General features: G+C 36.4%; 2 protein-coding genes across 6 annotated transcripts in view; both read left to right on the top strand.

Moving 5' to 3' along the window:
- The window catches only part of rhpn2 (rhophilin, Rho GTPase binding protein 2), a 35898-nt gene extending 32300 nt beyond the window's left edge, over positions 1-3598 (top strand). Inside the window, exons 14-15 of the mRNA XM_039657496.2 lie at positions 102-260; positions 1618-3598. Of these exons, the coding sequence (XP_039513430.2) occupies positions 102-260; positions 1618-1860 (402 nt within the window). The 3' untranslated portion in view covers positions 1861-3598. The remainder of the gene's footprint in view (positions 1-101; positions 261-1617) is intronic.
- A 1748-nt stretch (positions 3599-5346) lies between these two features.
- Positions 5347-18617, top strand: part of cep89 (centrosomal protein 89) — a 68859-nt gene continuing 55588 nt past the window's right edge. For 3 of the 5 annotated variants that reach the window (XM_039657519.2, XM_089129480.1, XM_039657511.2), the window contains exons 1-10: positions 5347-5638; positions 5849-5955; positions 6162-6317; positions 7723-7921; positions 8214-8289; positions 8701-8735; positions 9498-9555; positions 14264-14377; positions 15123-15296; positions 16372-16514. In XM_039657519.2, the coding sequence (XP_039513453.2) occupies positions 5588-5638; positions 5849-5955; positions 6162-6317; positions 7723-7921; positions 8214-8289; positions 8701-8735; positions 9498-9555; positions 14264-14377; positions 15123-15296; positions 16372-16514 (1113 nt within the window). In that variant the 5' untranslated portion in view covers positions 5347-5587. The remainder of the gene's footprint in view (positions 5639-5848; positions 5956-6161; positions 6318-7722; positions 7922-8213; positions 8290-8700; positions 8736-9497; positions 9556-14263; positions 14378-15122; positions 15297-16371; positions 16515-18617) is intronic. The other 2 variants (XM_089129477.1, XM_089129479.1) reach the window with 2 other exon arrangements.

The following is an 18617-nucleotide window of genomic DNA, read 5'->3' as shown; positions in this document are numbered from 1 at the left end:
GAAGTGTCAAAGCGCCACTCTTGCAGGACGTGATTTACTTCTCTGACCTTCTTCTATTTTTCCTTTGTTTCTTTTTCTCTCCTCTATCTCTTCATCCCCAGGCTGAGGGACTGAAAGAGGGAGATTACATTGTTGCTGTGGGCGACACAGAGTGCAAATGGCTGGGAGTGAGTGACGTTATGAAGCTTTTGAAGGATGTGGATGAGGAAGGCGTCGCCATCAGAGTGGTCAGCATGATGGACAGCAGCAGCCAGCCAATGGTAACTTCTTTTTTTTTCAAGGTTTTCTTTGCCTACATTGGTTGAGGAATTAAATTTAATAGTATGTATTTAGATCCACTAATGTTAACAATATAGTTAGAATATAAAAACACTACTGTTCAAAAGGGGTCAGTACGATTTAAAAAAGAAGAAATAATACATTTCTTCATCAAGGAAGAATGGACTCTATGCACGGTGGTATTTCCGGTGAAGGTGTAAGGATGCTCGATAACTTCCGCCGATCGTAGAGTCCAACGCAATACCGAGAATTTATATTGAATTTTAAACTCCATGGTTGTATTAAAGAAACGTTAGTCACAAAAACAGATAAAACAGACACCCCTCGTTGTGTTTATGCTTCTTTTTAAAATTATATTAAAGAAACATAACTATATATAAAATTACATCTGAACGTATGAAAGTTTCATTTTAAAGACGGGAGGACAGTACATTTTGAAGACTCTGCCATAATCCCGTTTTCCTCCACTTTAATCTCCCCAACAGGAAACGGTAGAGCATCCTTGCGTCAAATGCGGAACTTTTGCGTGCATATAGTCCGTTAAATTGATCACAGGTGTCAGTAAAGACATTTATAGTATCAGTATCACAACATATTTATATTTCAAATAGGGTTGGGTATCGAGAATCGAGTATCGATTGGAACCGGGACTAACTTTTCATTTTTCCCGGAATCGTTCAGAAGTTAAAATTTCGATTCCTAGTTTCGATATTCACAGTCCGCCGAGCTGAAGAAGAAACCGCTGAACAACACCAACGAAGAAGCGTCTACCGGAAGTGTTGGCATAACTACGCGAGTCGAACAAGAGTAGCTTACGTCTGTGGTCCAAAGTGTGGCTTTACTTTTCTAAAAACAATGAAATCTCGGCAAAATGCTAAATTTGTGACAAAAGGAGTATTTGTGACAGAAGGAGTATTTCCTTCAGAAAGGATTATTTCCTTCAGAAATACCATTGGTTAGCAAGGTTAGCTAAAATTTTTTGACCCTGCCTCTTAAAAGAATCGGAATCGAGAATCGTTAGGAACCGGAATCGAAACAAGGAATCGGAATTGGAATCAGAATCGTTCAAATTCGTACGATACCCAACCCTAATTTCAAATAAATGCTATTTTATTCAATAAGTTGTGTTGGTGGTTTAATTCTCTATATCTCTCTATCTATATATAATCATAGTCATAATGCTTTGAAAAATTTATATTTGAGAACAAGACGTTGTTGTTGTGTATGTGGATGTTTATTTTTTTATTGTATTTTGTGCTGCTGTGACATATAAATTTCCCCTTGGCAATTAATAGTAAAAGTAAATCAAATCAAACATCTCTCTATTTGTCTCTGAAGCCCACCAAGAGTGCTACTTACTGCAGCGGTCTGTCGAAGACCTACTCCATGATCTGCCTGGCTCATGATGAGGATGATAAAAACCCGAAGTCTCGCAAGGTAGCAAAAAAACCATCATTCCTCAGCTGGGGTCTCAAGAACAAGAAGAGCAGCAGCACGCTGAGTCTGCCTAGTGCAGATTACAATGGACCCTGGAACAGACCTACCTATCCCAACTCGTATAATGAAAGCGCTCTCTACTAAACATACAGTATGCTGATAGTGTAAAAGCACATTATATTGCAAGAAGAGGAGGAGAGATTTTTAGTGAGATTCAGATAAATTACAGATGGAAAATAAATATGTACATTTTGCACAGACCTATAAACACAGGTGTAAGCTATACTTTTGTTCCTTCGATAGTCTGTTTGTCCAGAAACTCTCGCCAATAAATTAAAGGTGAATGATTACGTGTTTTAACAAATCAGTTGATAAAATCTAAGATAAAATGTATGCTGCTCAAAGTATTTTTTTATTTTTCTTAGTTTGTTTTATTATTGTTTTATTGAATGGCTAAATGGTGTTATGAAGGATTTTTCTTTTCTTTTTTTTTTTTTTTTGAAAATTCCACAAATTAGTGGTATTAACAGACATCCGCTTTAAATTAAAAAGAGGGCTGGTAGGTTGTCAGATGTTAACATGCAGCCTTTTTTTGAGCCTGTAGCTTACAGACAGACCACCACGGCAGGTTTCTGTGATGATCTTGCGTCATCGAAACAGAATTCTAATCCGGTGTCTGTCACTGTAGAAGAACAGAATGTAGGACGGTGAATAGCTTTTGGCCTTGGAATGTCTATAGAAACAGTAATATGATTTGGTGTAACTCAAGTATTTACGTACTGAAGCGAAATACTATGATAGGAGTCTATCGCCAAATTCAAGCAAGAAGGATGGAATATAGCAGTGAATACAAATGTCGTTCTTTTTAACCTTTGTTTCATGTGTTTTACCTGACACTTTTTCAGTGTTCAGTGGAATATTTCACTGTCTACAAAGTAGATTTTTATACACATTTGATAATCAAATAATTTATATGCAAAATAAAGTGAAAAATATCTATATAAACATGTATTAATTTTAAGTATTTAGGTTTTGCATTGTGAAACTGTGGTCTTTTTTTGGTTACAAATCTTTCTGTTACTTGGTGTACGCTCTTCTGTTTAAATGGTATAGCTCAAAGGCTACAGTGTGTTTTTCTGTCTTCCTGATAATATTTAACTTTTCATTTATTTGTGGAAAACACTGCCTCTCAGAATCCTAGAAAGTCAGAAGCTTTTAAAATGCCTTACAACAGTCTACACTGACAAAATTATATTTAACTGGACTTCCACTCCTGCTTGTAAAAACTTTATTATTGTTAATGAATGTATCCTTACCATTTATGTTTCTGCTAGTGCCACATTTTGAATTACAATGACAAACACTGTTCTGAGGGGATGTTGATATTATAAGATTACATAATATTGATTCTTTGAAAGTTAATGTTCACAGATCTTTGCAAGCCAGAATCTGCATCAGTGCCCTAAATTTTAGTAATAATAGAGCAGATTTATAGATTTATAGTTGCTCTTGTTTCTACAATTTATGTAGATTACCAATGGATACGTATATGGAAATGTCTGGATTCTGATGCAAACTATATTGTTGTCTACATTTATGTTGTATATGTACATTTTGATCTAAATAAAATATGGGGTCAAAGCTGTGGCTGTTCTTATTGTGTAACAGGTTACTGTGGTCATTCACTGTGTAATCATCACACCCACGCCTATTTCTGGTTAAAAGTAACAATTGCGTAAGCAAATGGTTACATCTTAATACAGGTCATGCATGTATTTTTTTTTGACTGTTGTAAAACAGATTGTGTTTGCCCTAATTTACTTTTCCAATTTGCATTTTCATCTACTACCCACTTCTCCTAAATAAATATTTTTAAAATGTATATTTCAAAGCCTTGTTGCCCTATGTGACTTGTATGTGAAACTCATTGTAAAAGCAGGGCAGAATGGAGAAATCTCACCATTAGAGAGTAAAATGCTGTAAAATAAAATGCGGTATATTACCATAGTAATAAAACTATCAATTGACTTCTTTAGGAACCTCAGTAACAGAGCGAAAGAGATTCATACTCTGTTCCTCTCTTTTTATTAAAGGAAAAACATAGTTTGTGTTGTTCTCCGCGCATGTGATTCTGGGCAGTGAAAATGGTGCGGTGGACTAATGGATTTTAAATCACTCACAGACTGGGGAATTTTATGGTGTGGCTTTGGTTAGGTTATTAGAGAGATTGCTTACCAACGCCAGCAGTGATGTCACCGTGGTATTGTGTGTGTGTAAGAGAAAGATAGAGAAGATGTCTCTGAATCTCCTACAGCTGGAGAACATTAATATCAGAAATACACTTGACTCACTGACAATAGTTTTTATTCAAAAACTGGAGTTTTACTGGAATCAGTTCCATATCCCATATGAGTCTGCTTTTAACAGGAACACTTTCCACCAGACTGATTTCTAAGAGTATGACTCACCACTTTCTCCTCTTCAGCAGTCTTGTAAAAACTCAGGAAGCATACATTTAACTTAAAAATGGAGTCAAATTAGAAGATGACATAATTATTGAAATTAATTCTGGTCTTGTACACCAAAAATATTTGCAATTACAACTTCCATTGTCTTCTTTAAATGAAAACTGGACATGGACCAGTTTTATGCCATTACAGACTTCAGTGAATGTATTTGTGTCTAATACTTTCATGAAGATTAGATACTAGGTTTCACTCCAGCGGGGCTGACTCCACAGATAGTACACAATAGGATTAAAAATTCTCAAATCTCTAGATGTGACAGTGATCCTGACCTCTCTCCTACTTTCAGTGCATGTTCTGAGGATTTATGAAAAATAAATAATAATAATAATAGTAGTTGTAGTAGTAGAATATGGAGTAATAAAGTAAAAAGCATGGAAGAATTGAGGAACACACTTGTAGGATTTCATAATGTTAGCTAAACATAATAACATTCTGCTGTTGATGTATGGTGTTCATCGTAAGGTTATGCGTTTAGGTTATGCGTATTTCACAAAATCCCCTGCAAAACGTTTAAATGTTTAGGAAAGTGTAACGTTAGTGGTTTGCCTTTAGTCTTCAGTGTTTTTGGTTAAAATTATATTTAACTACCACCTCCATTGCACCCTCATAGCGAAAAGTATTGTGGGGTTTTTGATTTTTGAAATGATCTACTAATTTAAGGTTATATTTGATCCAAAGACTTGAGCTGCACAACAAGAAGGTGAAAGATCATGAAGTCTTTAAATAGTTCTTCATATTTTCAAATAGACTTTAATTCTGTTATTTGGGGATTCTGAGGTCACAAAGCCTGGTTGAAAGCCAAAACTATATTTTATACATTATACATTTCATTTTTTATTTTCATATTTACTTGTAGCTATTTAAAATTATCCATAGACAACAGAAAAGTCAATAATAACTAACATAAATCAACCTTTATTGTTTTTCCTCAAACACCTTTCCCCCGTGTCCCGTGCAGACTTAACAGTTGTGGTCGAGACTTCCCTCTGCTGGAGAACTGTCGCACTCACACGTGGCACGACGCCGTTGCTAAGAGGATTAAAAAGCAACGCTGATTGGTTAAGCGAGCACAAACAAACCAATAGGAGGGGTTGTTATACTTCAAGGTTTTTTTATGGAGAGCGTCTAGTTACGTGAAGTTGAGTTGAATCCATTAAGATTTCGATGAAAATAATCGTTGTTTATAAAAAAAAACTATAAAACTGTCAGTTATGAGCAATAAAACATAGTTTTGCCACACCAATAGCTCTGGAAAGATCAGTCCAAGACCGCGGTTTTCATAAATCTTAAACTCACATCCCTCACCGAAGCGAGGGATTTTGTTGAGGACTAACGTTAACGTCATGTCATCCAAATTCAACTTCAGTTTCAGGAGAAAAGAGAAGAGAGAATTTGTAAGTCTTCTATTTCTTAAATATAACTAATAATATTAGCAAACGTTACACTTTGGCTAAGTCCGTTGTACTAAGCAACCTATAAAAAGATTAGCAGCTAATTCAATAACTTACTCAGTATTCACTTAAGTTATTACCAATGGTACTTTAACAAGTGTATCCTGTGATGTAGTAAAATGTGTGATCTTGTTTGCGGTTGTGGATGTTTAGCGGCATATAGCTCATGGCTTGATCCCTGCTGCCACCATTGCCCCTAGACCTGCTGTTCCCCGCACTCCTCCCCCACGAAGCCCTAACCCCTCTCCAGAGAGACCCAGGTATACCCACATAACATATCCCAATCCATCCAGATCGATTTAATTCCCCTCCATTTTACACAGCTCGCAATTCATACATGTTCTTGAGGGTCTAATCATTAGCTATAATGTTTTTCATCGAACATTCCTGTTTCAGGTTTATTTGTTCAATATCTTTACAAGCTTTTTATCTGTAAACTTTGTAATCTCTCTGATATCTGTCACAGGTCTGCTTTGGCAGCTGCCATATTGTCTTCCTCCTTGACAGGCCGGACGGTTGCCATTCCTCCTCCACGCCAAAGATCTTACTCCGAGAGTGATTGTTCACTTGCAGACAGCCAAACTGGCTTTGAGCCCTACACTGCCACTGCACTTTATACCAGGTAATAGCCTATAGTACATCGTTTCATTGACCTAAACTTTTTTTTTTTTGTCAGCAAGAGATTTTAGGTTAATATTTTAATCATTTAAACAACAAATTATCACATGACATGCAAGTAAACAAAATATTTAATATTTTTTATTGAGTATTATATTTTAATTTGCTTTAATTAAAAAAAAAGTCTTCATGAAGTCTTACGCGAGTCTTTTCTTCGCTATTCATTCGTGTCATTACATATAAGTTAGTTAAGTTAGTTAAGTTAAAGCTTTATTTGCCATTTGTACCGGTACAGCTGTACAGGTACATAGGAATTTTTGTAGCAGAGCTCGTTGAATCAAACATAAAAGATAGACATTAAAACAGCTAACAAGCTACACTGCACACGCTACACACAATGGACTTTAAGAAATCAAGACTTAAAAAATACATTCAACCTCAACAAAGAGCATCATAATCCCATGTTAAGAAACCCCCCACCCCTACAATTGTTACTTTGAGATTACATTTAAGATTGCTCCACGCTAAAAGAAAGAATATTGCACTATCCCAAGATACTACGTGATATATCTGAGTGAAACGGCTTTTCAAACAAGAAGAAACGTTGGACAAAACTTTAATTTGACTGACAGGATGGAATTGGTTGGGTGGTTGTGGTTTGCTATTGCGGTGAATGACAGGTTGTCCAGCACTCGAGCCAGTAAAAATGTCATCAGAGAAGAGGTGGCATTGCATGAATAAATCATTTATAATAAATAATATTCCATAAAAAAATCAACATAAAAATGTTGTTACAACAAGTAATGACTTCTATATTCTGAGTCTTCTGAAGCCTAAAAAGACTAAAATTTAAGTTGTAATTCTTTGTCATTTTCTCCTTGGCACATTCATGAGTTTTTGAGAGGAATAGATGTTTACAATGAATTGGTCAGTTAAATGTCTTTCTGCCTGTCACACAAGCTATGACTTCAGAAGACTTGGAATATAGTGCAAGTAAGTCACATGGACCAGATTTCTGTAATTTGTCCTTTTTTGTTTCAATGGAAGAAAGAATTTCACAGTGTGGAAGGACATGGGGATGAGTTTCACTTTTGGGGAACTAATCCTTTAAATGAGTCTGAAAGCACAATCATTGTCAATAATACAGAATGTCATCTTATCAGGGTAACCTAGCAGGCCACATTGATATAGACATAATTGGTTCAGCAGGGGGTTAATAGTTTACTTACAAATTCAGTCTTTGGTCTGATTGCACTCTTTTTAGAGGATGTTTTACAGAGAGTGGTTTAGGCAGCAATAACTTGTCAACATATTTTATGCAATTTAAATATATGAATTTTATGAATATGAGTAATTTTTTGATTACTTGAGCCAGACATGAAATTAATGAATTTACTCTCTCACTTTAGGGATGGATGGCCAGATTCAATGACAGAAAGACCCCCTGTGTCCTCCCTAAGACATACTGATGAGGATGATGAAGGTGATGACAGTGATGAGGTGGAGGGACTAGAGGGAGATGAAGATCATGTGTATCAGTCCCTTGAGAGGCAGAGCAGAGCTGATGACATAAATGTTGTTTACGCTGTGCCAATAAAACACAGGAAGGTACAGTCATGTGTCTGTGTCTGTTTGTTTGGGTCTGAATGTGGATTGCTTTCTACTCTAATGCATTTGATTCATTTATTAAAATTCACCATGAGGTGGAGCTACCGATTTATTCAAATCCTGCTCTAAATCAAAACCCAGTCTGGGATCATAAAGGGATATGAATTAATGTCTGATTCGATACATATTTTTATAGCTTGTGATGTTTAAATACTATTTACAGCAGCATTTATTTTGATTATAATATACATATAATATTTGTATTGACTAATTGAATGAATCTTTTTTTCAGGACAAGACCAATTCAGACGTTGGTGAAGAGACAGAAGACTCTGCATTCGATATTGTGTCTCCACTACCGACTGAAGGTTTGCTAAAAAAGTGCATATATAAATAAATATATATATATGTATGTATATATATATATATATATATATATATATATATATATATATATATAATATGTCTTATAGCAAGGCTTCATTTATTGGGTAATATTGTGAAATATGTCATATAGTTTTTAAATAACATTATTTTATATTATAACAGTATTTAATTAATAACTTTATTTTAAATGTTTTCTATACTATATATATATATATATATATATATATATATATGTGTGTGTGTGTGTGTTATTTATATTATACAGGATGTATAGTGTAAATAAAATATTAATGTATCGTATCTTTCTGTCATTACACTCCATTGACTTTGAGAGCCCTGGTAATATTGCATGCAGCTTCATGACTATAATTAATACAATTTTTGTATTTTAGAGGAAATTGTGGTTCAGGAAGGAGCAGCTCAAACGGTAAGAAAACCTCTCATCAGATCAGCCATAATGAGAAGCTGAAGATTTTTTGATTCAGTTAATTCAGGGTTTAAAGCTAATTAAAGCTGCTCTAAGAATGTCAATTATGTTGAATCCTGGTGTGGTCTTACTCTGGACTAAATGTCATTCTGCCCCAGGGCTCAACAAATTCTCTAAAGACAGAGGAGAAAAATGACACTGCCATAGAGAGGTTAAAGGCACCTTTAGAAAGACAGAGACAGAGGTTATTATCAGTGAAGGAGTGTGAATGAAAATCAGACAGTATGAGACAGAGTGGGAAGGTGAACAAGGGAAAAAGAGCTTATTAATGATCTCAGCTATTTCTGACACAAGAGACTATTGCAACCATTCTGATTCACTATTTAGTAAGTGGCTCTCTGATCTGACAGCTAATACATCCATGTATTTACATACACCCCAATTAGGCCATGTGAACCTGTGCTCTGTTAATATGCAGACACACGTATACATGTGCACACTGACTAGCCACTTTCTATTGTATAACTCCATATTGTCAGATTAGAATGCTTCCATTTCTGCTGGTGCTTGTAGACCTTTGCCAGAAGATCTCTAATCTCAACTCTTAATGTGGAAAATTGCTCATTAGTAGAGTTAAATTGCCTATTGAGGAAGCATACTGCACTTTTCACTATTGGATATACTTAGTAATTCAGTCTGTGGTCTTTGATATTCTGCAGTAAGAACCCTTTAATCAGTAAAAACTTCCCTCTGTCTCCACAGCAGCCATCATTGCTACGACAACCAAGATCAGCCTCTCGTGGGAGCATGGCATCTCCAGGTACTTCCCCTTTTTGCCATAACATTATCCATCACAACAGCTGAATTCCACAGGCGATCTGAGTAATGACAGGCGATCTGAGTAATCGTAATAGAGTTCCGAAGTGATGACGTCACTTTGTAGGACAACTCGGAAGCTAGCGGCACATGGGTTCCCTCGGTCGAAAAACAATGCATTTTCCCCATAAACTTTTGGAAAATCGCAAAAAATAAGATCTGTGTTCAACAAAGAGTTGTGACCCTTACACGTTTTGTCTATCAAGATGATCTTTACAAGTTAATCCAAAACATTTTCAAGCCTATATAAAGATTTTAAAAAACACAATCAGACACAATAAAGTTTAAAAAACCATAAGCAGGTTATAACTTTGTGTTCTATGGCATAGATCAAAACGTGAAAATATTTAGAGGCTTTGTTCACCACAGACCTTATTTCAGGCGATTTAGCAAAAAACAATTCAAAAATCCCATAGACTTAGAGCGAGGGAACCGGTAGCACTAAAATGCTAACTCACTTCCGCGTTTTGGCCTACAGAGTGACATCGTAACTTCGGCACTCTATTCCGAAACCGCCATTTGTCCGACAAACTAACCAGACAGGAGAGTTAGTAGATTAACGTCGGTGGACCTGAACTTGAAAAATGGTGTACATTAACATCTTCCCATGGTTGAAACAACATACCTTCTGATGTTCATTCATGGTTATTTCGTGTTATAACTAGTAAGAAGGGATGATCGGTTCACATGCAGCTTGAACTGAGGCGCTACAGGAATCTGTCACTACACATTAAAGAGCCAAAATAGACTGTCTGTCAGTGTGTTCTTAGTGTGTCGTCTTTGCTCTGCGATGAATTTTTTACTGCGTAAGAACATGATGTGTGGCGTGAGAGCGGTGGGCGGGTCTTTGTGAAGGATCAGTTGATGTCAAATTTATTAGAGCACAGCTTTCAACAGACTAGAGACAAATTAGGTGGTTACTGTGTTGCGTTTGAAAGAAGTAATCATAATAAAAAATGGTAGTAATGGCTCTGCCAATTTAACAAATGTCTTCTCAGTCAGCTTCTCTCATGGGCTTATTGTTGTCAGTAATGAGATATGAGAGAGATGAGGCTATATCTATAATGACTAGACAGAGACTGGAATTACCTCGAAATTTGTCTTGATGTATCCCTTGCTTCTCTTCCTCCCTGCAGTCATTTTGTTTCTGTCTATTATTCTCGGTGGTGACAGTAAAGAGTTTTTTTTTAAACCCACTCCTAAAATTGTTGTTAAGGAAATTGCTATTAGTTGTTTAAGAGTAGATTTAAATAAGTATGAGAGGGGTATTGCAGATGCAAGCAAACCAACATTAGTCTAGATTGCTGGAAGGATGGATTTACCCTCTGAAATAGAGCATGAAACAGCAGGTCTGGGCAGTTGCTGCAAAGTGATCAATGGACAACTGCCAAGCTTTTTATGCACCAGCAGACAATGGTTGTGTCACCTTTAACTGCAACAGAGACTTCCAGTGAAGGAAGAACTTTGCTGGAAGATGAGATGAGGTTGACCTTGAGGTCTAATCTAGGGCTGAGATGTCAGAAACGCAGACAAAATCTTGTCAGTGTTTGTAACTTTAGAGACCAAGGGCACAGACAGACATGAGAAGCAAACTAGGTTACAAGGAGAGCAAGGATGATACAGCTCCACTAGGAGTCACAATAAAGGGTCAATATCTGATTTTAAGCCTTGTAAGATTCAAGCAAAATATCTTTGGTAAGGATGTTTGACATAATGTAATATAGCATGCACTGCAGTCTGTCTTATAATTTCCACCTTTAGTGAGATCTAAAAGATGGATTTTAATATTGTACAAGATAGTCTATGGTAAGTGATGAGATAATAATTTAAAAAAAAAATTGTTATTTACTTGTATCCCCTCATGCTGTACCAAACACTTGTTACTGTCCTTCATGGAAATGAAAAGGAATGTCTTTTTTTCATGCAATTTCAATTGGATCAGAGTGAACTGGAACTGTCTGAATTGTAAATTAATCGGTTCTAATCAGTTTCATAAACCACATGGACACAATCGTAATGAAATCAATACGATTGATGAATCCGTTTAAGATGTTTACATGAATGATAAATAAAGTAATCAGGTTGATGTGCGCGTTTATGTCACAAGATTCAAATCGGAATTGATTTTTTGACATGCACACACTGCGCGAATATGCCACTGTTCGTACATAACTATTCTCCCCTATTGGTTCTTTATTTGTTTTAATCAACAAAGTTAATATTTATCCGTCTCTGGTCATGATTTGGAGATGATGAGCATGAACCGTTTTGCCGTGCTGTTTATATTTATCACGCAGCAAAACCCAGCGCCCAAAAGTCTTATGTGGATGAGAATCTAAAACAAGCACTGGTGGGACGTTGTCCTGCTTCACTTCACAGACACTGAGTGAAATGAGATTTTTTTAATAACGAAATACTCATTTATATGACACTTTATTCAACAGGAAGAACAGCTCGTTCTGTCCGTCATTACGCTATTGTAATGTCATTGCACATGCGCTGTCCTTTTAGTTTCGGTTTTCAATCCGATCAAGTGTTTACATGTTCTCTTGATCGGATTACAAAAGGAGTAAACCACCCCTTTCAATCCGATCGAAATTCCAGTCGGATCGAGCTCAATCGGATCGATTAAGGTGTTTACATGAAGGTGTTTTAGTCCGATTGAGCCGTCAATCCGCTTATAAAGGTCCATGTAAATGCAGCTATTCAAAACTATTAATTTCGATTAATTTACAGACTGATTATCACAAATTCTTCATTGAATGTGCCAATGAGAGCTGTAAATGTTATTGTGTCAAATGTAAATTTGAGTACATTCTAGCGAATAACGACTTAAATTTTGTTTTATTTGTTATCATAGGACTTGTAAAATAGTATTCAAACCCAGTTATGAATCACTTTTCTGTGTATCACCTTAGGGTACTTTTGTATCTTTTTGAAGTTTTATCCTTGAATGCTCTAGACTCCACTGCATGCATAAAATGACCTGGACATACTTCCAAAATTTTCATGAAAAACAAGAGCTACATGAGGGTAAGTTTTTCATATATGAGTGAATTCCTTCAACAGAAAATGACCTCGTGATTGAGAAAGTTGTCTACATCTGTAGGTCATTGAAAGTAGGTTATCAAGTCCTCAGCAGTGAGTGAGGATGTAAGAGGGTGAGCAGCGGATAGCGGAAGGATGGAGAACGATTTGAGTGGGATAGACCTGGCTGCGTGTGTTAATTGTGAAATGATAGTACAATGTCTCTACATATTGTTCTCTTCCACTGTGTCAGCTCTCTGATATCCAAAGACGTTGTGGAACAGCAAGAGAGTTCAGAGATTAAGTGCACTACATCAGGTTTAAGTGGCTAGTGTTTGTGGGGTTGGGTGTGTGTGTGTGGGGTGGGGGTTCTTAGACGTGTCAAAAGAAGTAAGTACTCTGTAGTCTGAGGAAGTGGTTGAAGCAGGTGAGAAGCCACAGAGAATTTCAGCTGTCTGTGGATGGGTAGAGAAGAAGGTGTGAGGCTGTAGTGTGAGATTCAGAAGTACTTAGGCAATTGAATGGTATGAGAATAAACATAAGGGAGAAGCAACTGATACAATATAAGGTTGGTTGCCAGCCGTGTGTTTTTTGGCAGACAACTGGATGTGAAAGATTAATGGAACAAGGAGATGTTAAAGTAAACTGGAGTACTGTAAAGGTTTATAGACATTGCCAAATAATAGAAGAACAGTGTCTTAAGAAAATAGGATAAAGAGTTGGCTTTGATAAAGATTGCTTTGAGCTTATTAAAGAGAGATTCTTAAGCCCCTTTCAAACATTAAACATGATAAATCACGTTACAATTACAAGATTGACCTTAAAGGGTCATGAAACCCCCCTCTTTCAGCTCAAGTCTAGCTCACAATCATTTTGAAAAATGAAACTTAAATGGGCGTGGATGGCTGTTAGAAGTAGGGAGGGAAGTGGGTGTGGTATGGAACGGCAGGATAATTGTCATTGGCCAGTGGCCCATGCATATCAACTGTCTCTAAAATCAGTGGTAAAACGTGAGGTAATGCTAGATATTTTATAGCTGGCAAAGTTAAATTCTAACGAAATACACTGACATCTTATTTTTGTTCAAAAGTACTTTCAAAAGGAACTGAATGCCCTGCTACATACTGTTGGCCTGTATTAGCCTACAGTAATCATAATTATATTTAAAACATATTAATGTACATGTACAATTATATTGTCATTATAATATATATTTTTATATAATATATAAAGTTTTTTCAAATAAATGCTGTAATTTTTATTCATCAGAGAAAAAAATGATCAATGTTTCCACGAAAACATTAAGTAGCACAACAGTTTGGAATATTTATAATTATAAGACATTTAAAAAATATATAGATAATAGTAAATTATTCTTAACTGTATTTTTGTTTTTAAAAAAAGGCATCCTTAGTGACCATAAGAGAGTTTTTTTCAAAAACATACTGATTTCAAACTTTTGAATGATAGTGTTTAGATTACGGTCTACCTACATTCACTTATAGAGCAACTCCAACTCGTTTACTCACTCACTCACTTGTGATTACTCACTTTTTTAATTCTCTTGTATAATTACTAATTTACTCCTTGTTTTATCATTTTTTTTTTCATATTGTTCTTGTCAGAGCTTAATGATGACTGGAGCGCTCAGTCTCACAGATCACTGAATACTTCAAAAAGGGAAACCTCACGGATGAAGGCGAGTCCAGTGAGAGAAAAAGAGAGAGACATCAGTCCAGGTGAGGGGCTTGACTCTACTGTTTGACATCTGACATTCCCAGCTCCTTTGTCCTTCTAATTAATAATTTTGCAGCTAAAATCTCTTTAATTATGGTAAAGTTACTGCAACACATGGCCCCAATTTGGCTTATTGCTTCAATGTAATGTTTAATTAATGATTAAATGTATTACTGGTTATTTCTACTGGCTACGAGTCTTAAAACCAGACTCATTCCATTGGATTTGAAAAATTGTAGGTTAACATTAGAGCACAAACGACTAATGAAAGAAATAATGAACTATATGAACTATGAATAATATGAAACTAATAATGAAATGGAATGAATGTATTGAGTATTCCCAACAGACTATAGAGTGGCAGACTCATAAATATTTATTAGGATTAAACAGATGGTCATAAACATGTTTTTTACTGTTTGCACATCAAGTGGAATTAATAGGCTATAGTCCATCTTAGAAAGAAATTCTGAAAATCTTCACATTGCTTTTTCATCTGTCACATTTCATTTCTTTATATCTGTCCTCCTGTCAGTCTTCCCTCTGTCCTGTCTTTGCATTTTGTGCCATCGTTGTTGCTGTTGGTGTGTCACATTGTGCTGTGTTGCATTGTATTGCTGTGTCTTGTTTTCCGTTTTGATTTTTATACTTGGTTTTGTCTGTCATATTCTTATGTAATATATTTGCATTTCTGTTCTATGGTTTCAATTCTGTGTGTGGCTTTGCCTGTGTGGCTGTGTGGTGCAGAGGACAGTGAAGTGTTGCGCAGTACGCTAGAGGTGCAGCAAGCGCTTGTAAAGGAGCTGAGGGAGCAGACTCAAATTCTGGCTCAGGAGAAGAGATGTTTACAACAGAGTCGGCACATAGAGCATCTTCAGCAGGAGCTCTGCCACTCTCGCACAGAGAGAGGAAACTCCACAGGTGCTGCCACACATCCCACTGCGTCACTGTGGCCTATCCATCTTTAAAGTGATAGTTCTCCAAAAAAGGATAATTCTGTCATCATTTACTTACCCTCTTGTTGCTCCACATCTATGTGACTACCTCTCTTCTGCAAAACAAGAAGTGACATTTTTTAAGAATATCCTGCCAACTATTATAATATTTTTAGAATATTTCTGTATTTGTTCGGGTCACATGACGTTACTGTATCTTTGTGCCGCCATCTTTACGAACGACGGTCACAGTAATGCCTGCATTATGTTCTGCAGTTGGCTGCACAAACAGCCGAAAGAGGAACCCCGAACTGGTATTTTATTATATACCAAAATAAAAGGATAGAAGAAACAAGTGGTTAGCTGTCATTCAAAGAGAAGAGCATGTGTCATATTGTATCATGTCTCAGTGTGCAGCTGTATTCCCCCATACAGCGCGCGAGTAATGTATTGAGCTCTGTTTCGTGTTTAAATGTCTGTTTTGGATCGGATCGGTACGCGGGTAGAAGTACTCGCCGATACCTATGCCAGAATTTTTATTGGTATCGGTGGCATTTCCAATACTAGTATCGGAATCGGAACGCCTAAAAAAAGAAAAAAAGTATCACGTTGAAATGTGTTTGCGTTAAGGCCGTTAATAACGTGTTTAACTGACAGCCCTAATTTTGAGATGTGGTGGAAATAACACTTATTCATAACTGTTCAGGTAAAAAAAGATGGACAGAATTAGCCTCCAGAGGACGCAAAGTGTCCATAGTTGAAGAAACAAGATGGTACTCACTGCAGAACATGAAGTCCAGGGTGAGGAGCTGGATCCAGATCCAACTCCTCCCATCTTACATATACCTAAACCTACCCATCTCCGCCCCATTGATCCCTAAGCCCACCCCTACCCATCTCCACCCCTTAGATCTGGATCCAACTCCGTCCCCTGGATCTCGTGTACTGCAATGATTTGCTGCTGGAAGAAACACCCAATGTGTACATGTACACGTGTTTGGTTTTGCATAAATCAGCTCTGATCTGATCTCTATTATGTGCAATTGTGTGTGTGCGTGTAGGTGAAAGCTCTGAGTTGCTGAGTCTGAGGCAGCAGGCTCAGGAGCTGGTGGATGAGAATGATGGGCTGAAGATGACGGTTCACCGTCTCAACGTGGAGCTCAGCAGATACCAGGCTAGATTCCGACCACTAAACAAGGACGAGGTAAAATAGCTCACTGTACACCACTTTCAGAGACAGGTCTATAGGCTCAAACTTAAAACTACATGATAGTGATTTTAGTGATTTTACAGGGACATTGTTTAGGAATTGCTGCCATCTAGCGGTGAAAATGTATTTTGGATTCAAACGAATTGTGCTCTTCAGCACCTCGCGTTGCATCTACGGTAACCATTGTGTACTAAAAAGCTATGACAGGATTAGCACTTTGTCGAGTGTTCCTTCGGGTGAAAATTTTGCACATTTTAAAGATAAATGCATTAATCTGGTGCACTCCGCACGTTATTATGGAACGTTTTCTGGCTCAAAATTAGGTGGTAAAAAAAAATCCAGGTCATGTCTACACATGAAAGTGTACCGCGCCTTCAACTGGCTGAAAAAACCCCCCCACTTTTTACAAGCATGTTTTTATTTTTTTTTAATTTTTTTTTTTAGGTAATTTAATAATCAGATAATTAGATTGTATTTACAGTTGGGTTGTAACATTCATTTAGGGAACCTTTTTTTTAAGAAATTGAACATACTTGGATGGAAAATAAACAATTTACCTGAATGTTCCCCAATTCACAAAAAGACAATCCCCTTTGAAGTTAACTATTTTTTTTTTTTTTTTTAAACTGCCTCTGCTATCAGTAACTGTAATGTGATTACTGATGAAATTATTATACTATAATTTTTACATTTTCATTGAAATAAAGTAAAAATTGTCTAAATTGACTATTGTGCCTACAAATTCCACAAAAGTGGGTCTCAACAAATTCTGTTTTTCTGATGCGAGACGTTTATTTTGAACGATGTGCATAAAAAAGCGGTTGACTTTTCTGTCAGAGGCTAACGTGACTCCCCATCACTCTGAGTTCTGAGAAAAAACACTTTGTACCTGATTCAGTATCTGCTGTCAGATGAGATGTTGTCAGGCTATGTCAGTGTTAACGTTATTTTCGTAACTTTTTTCAAAAAACAGTTTCCGCACCTCAGAAAAACGAACTTTCCTGTCCTGTCAGATGTTACTGAGCTGGTAACATCTTACAAGCCCTGTATATCACTTGAATGTAAATAAAGCGCAAAAAAACAAACAAAAAAAACAAAAAAACTACTAACTTATGCAACGTAAATTAGTAAACCATGAAATTACAAAACAGTAGTAAATTACGTGCCTGCTAAGTTACTTGTGATAGCTTATTTTAAAAAAACGGCAGAAAAATGTTGGACTATTGCCTAAGTCAGGCTGGCTCTATGGATATATTTTAAGTAACTAAGACCCCATTTATAATAATAAATTACGGATAATAAAACATAGGAAATAGGACTTTAAGGAAATTGTATGTATAAGTGACATACTTTTCAAAAAATTAATAATCCCTCCCCTCAACCCTCAACCTTCTCATTCATCTGGTTATACATATTTATGTATATGTAACAGCATATGGGAACTTGATATTTTGCCATTTTGCATGAGTTCAGTTACTATAGGAGAAAAAATGAGAAAGCTACTAATGCACTTTTAAGTGCTTGCAAAATAATGTGCCCTACTTTCACAGACTATGCCACACAGCCCTGAATTATAATTCTGGAATGATACATGTTTGAGTTCATGTACAGGACATTATATCTGCAGTCTCGCTTGCCTGATCCTCTGTTTTGATGCGAAAGATGGGTGCTGTGTGATAACTGAAGTTAATTGCCACAAATCTACATTGACTGATTTTGGAGCGGTGTTGAAAACTGTAGTTAATTTTTCCTTGTGAAAGAATGATAAAAAAGAGAATTTTAGTAGTTTATCTGACACTGTCGTCTTTTAGTCTTGCAGGGTGTGATTAGCTACCACCACAGTAATGATATGCAGCTTTTCCTTTCATCTTCTCTCTGTTTAATGCAGAGATGATAGTTTTTGGAGTATTATAATTTCAAAAGAGCACTACCAGTGAGAGATATGTGCGCGCATTAAAACAGAGATTGCTTCTGCTTTACACTGGTGTGCAGCTTGTTTTAGCCTTCTAAATGCATTCTAGCACCTCTGAGACAGTGGGCAGCTGAGAAAATATCCACAGCTACAAATTACATAGACATTGCATTTATTTAACTTTT

Source organism: Pimephales promelas, chromosome 1, assembly GCF_988280905.1.
Source record: "Pimephales promelas chromosome 1, fPimPro1.hap1.1, whole genome shotgun sequence".
NCBI lineage: Eukaryota > Metazoa > Chordata > Actinopteri > Cypriniformes > Leuciscidae > Pimephales > Pimephales promelas.
Note: the sequence above shows the minus strand (reverse complement) of the source record. Positions and strands in the feature narration are given on the sequence as shown.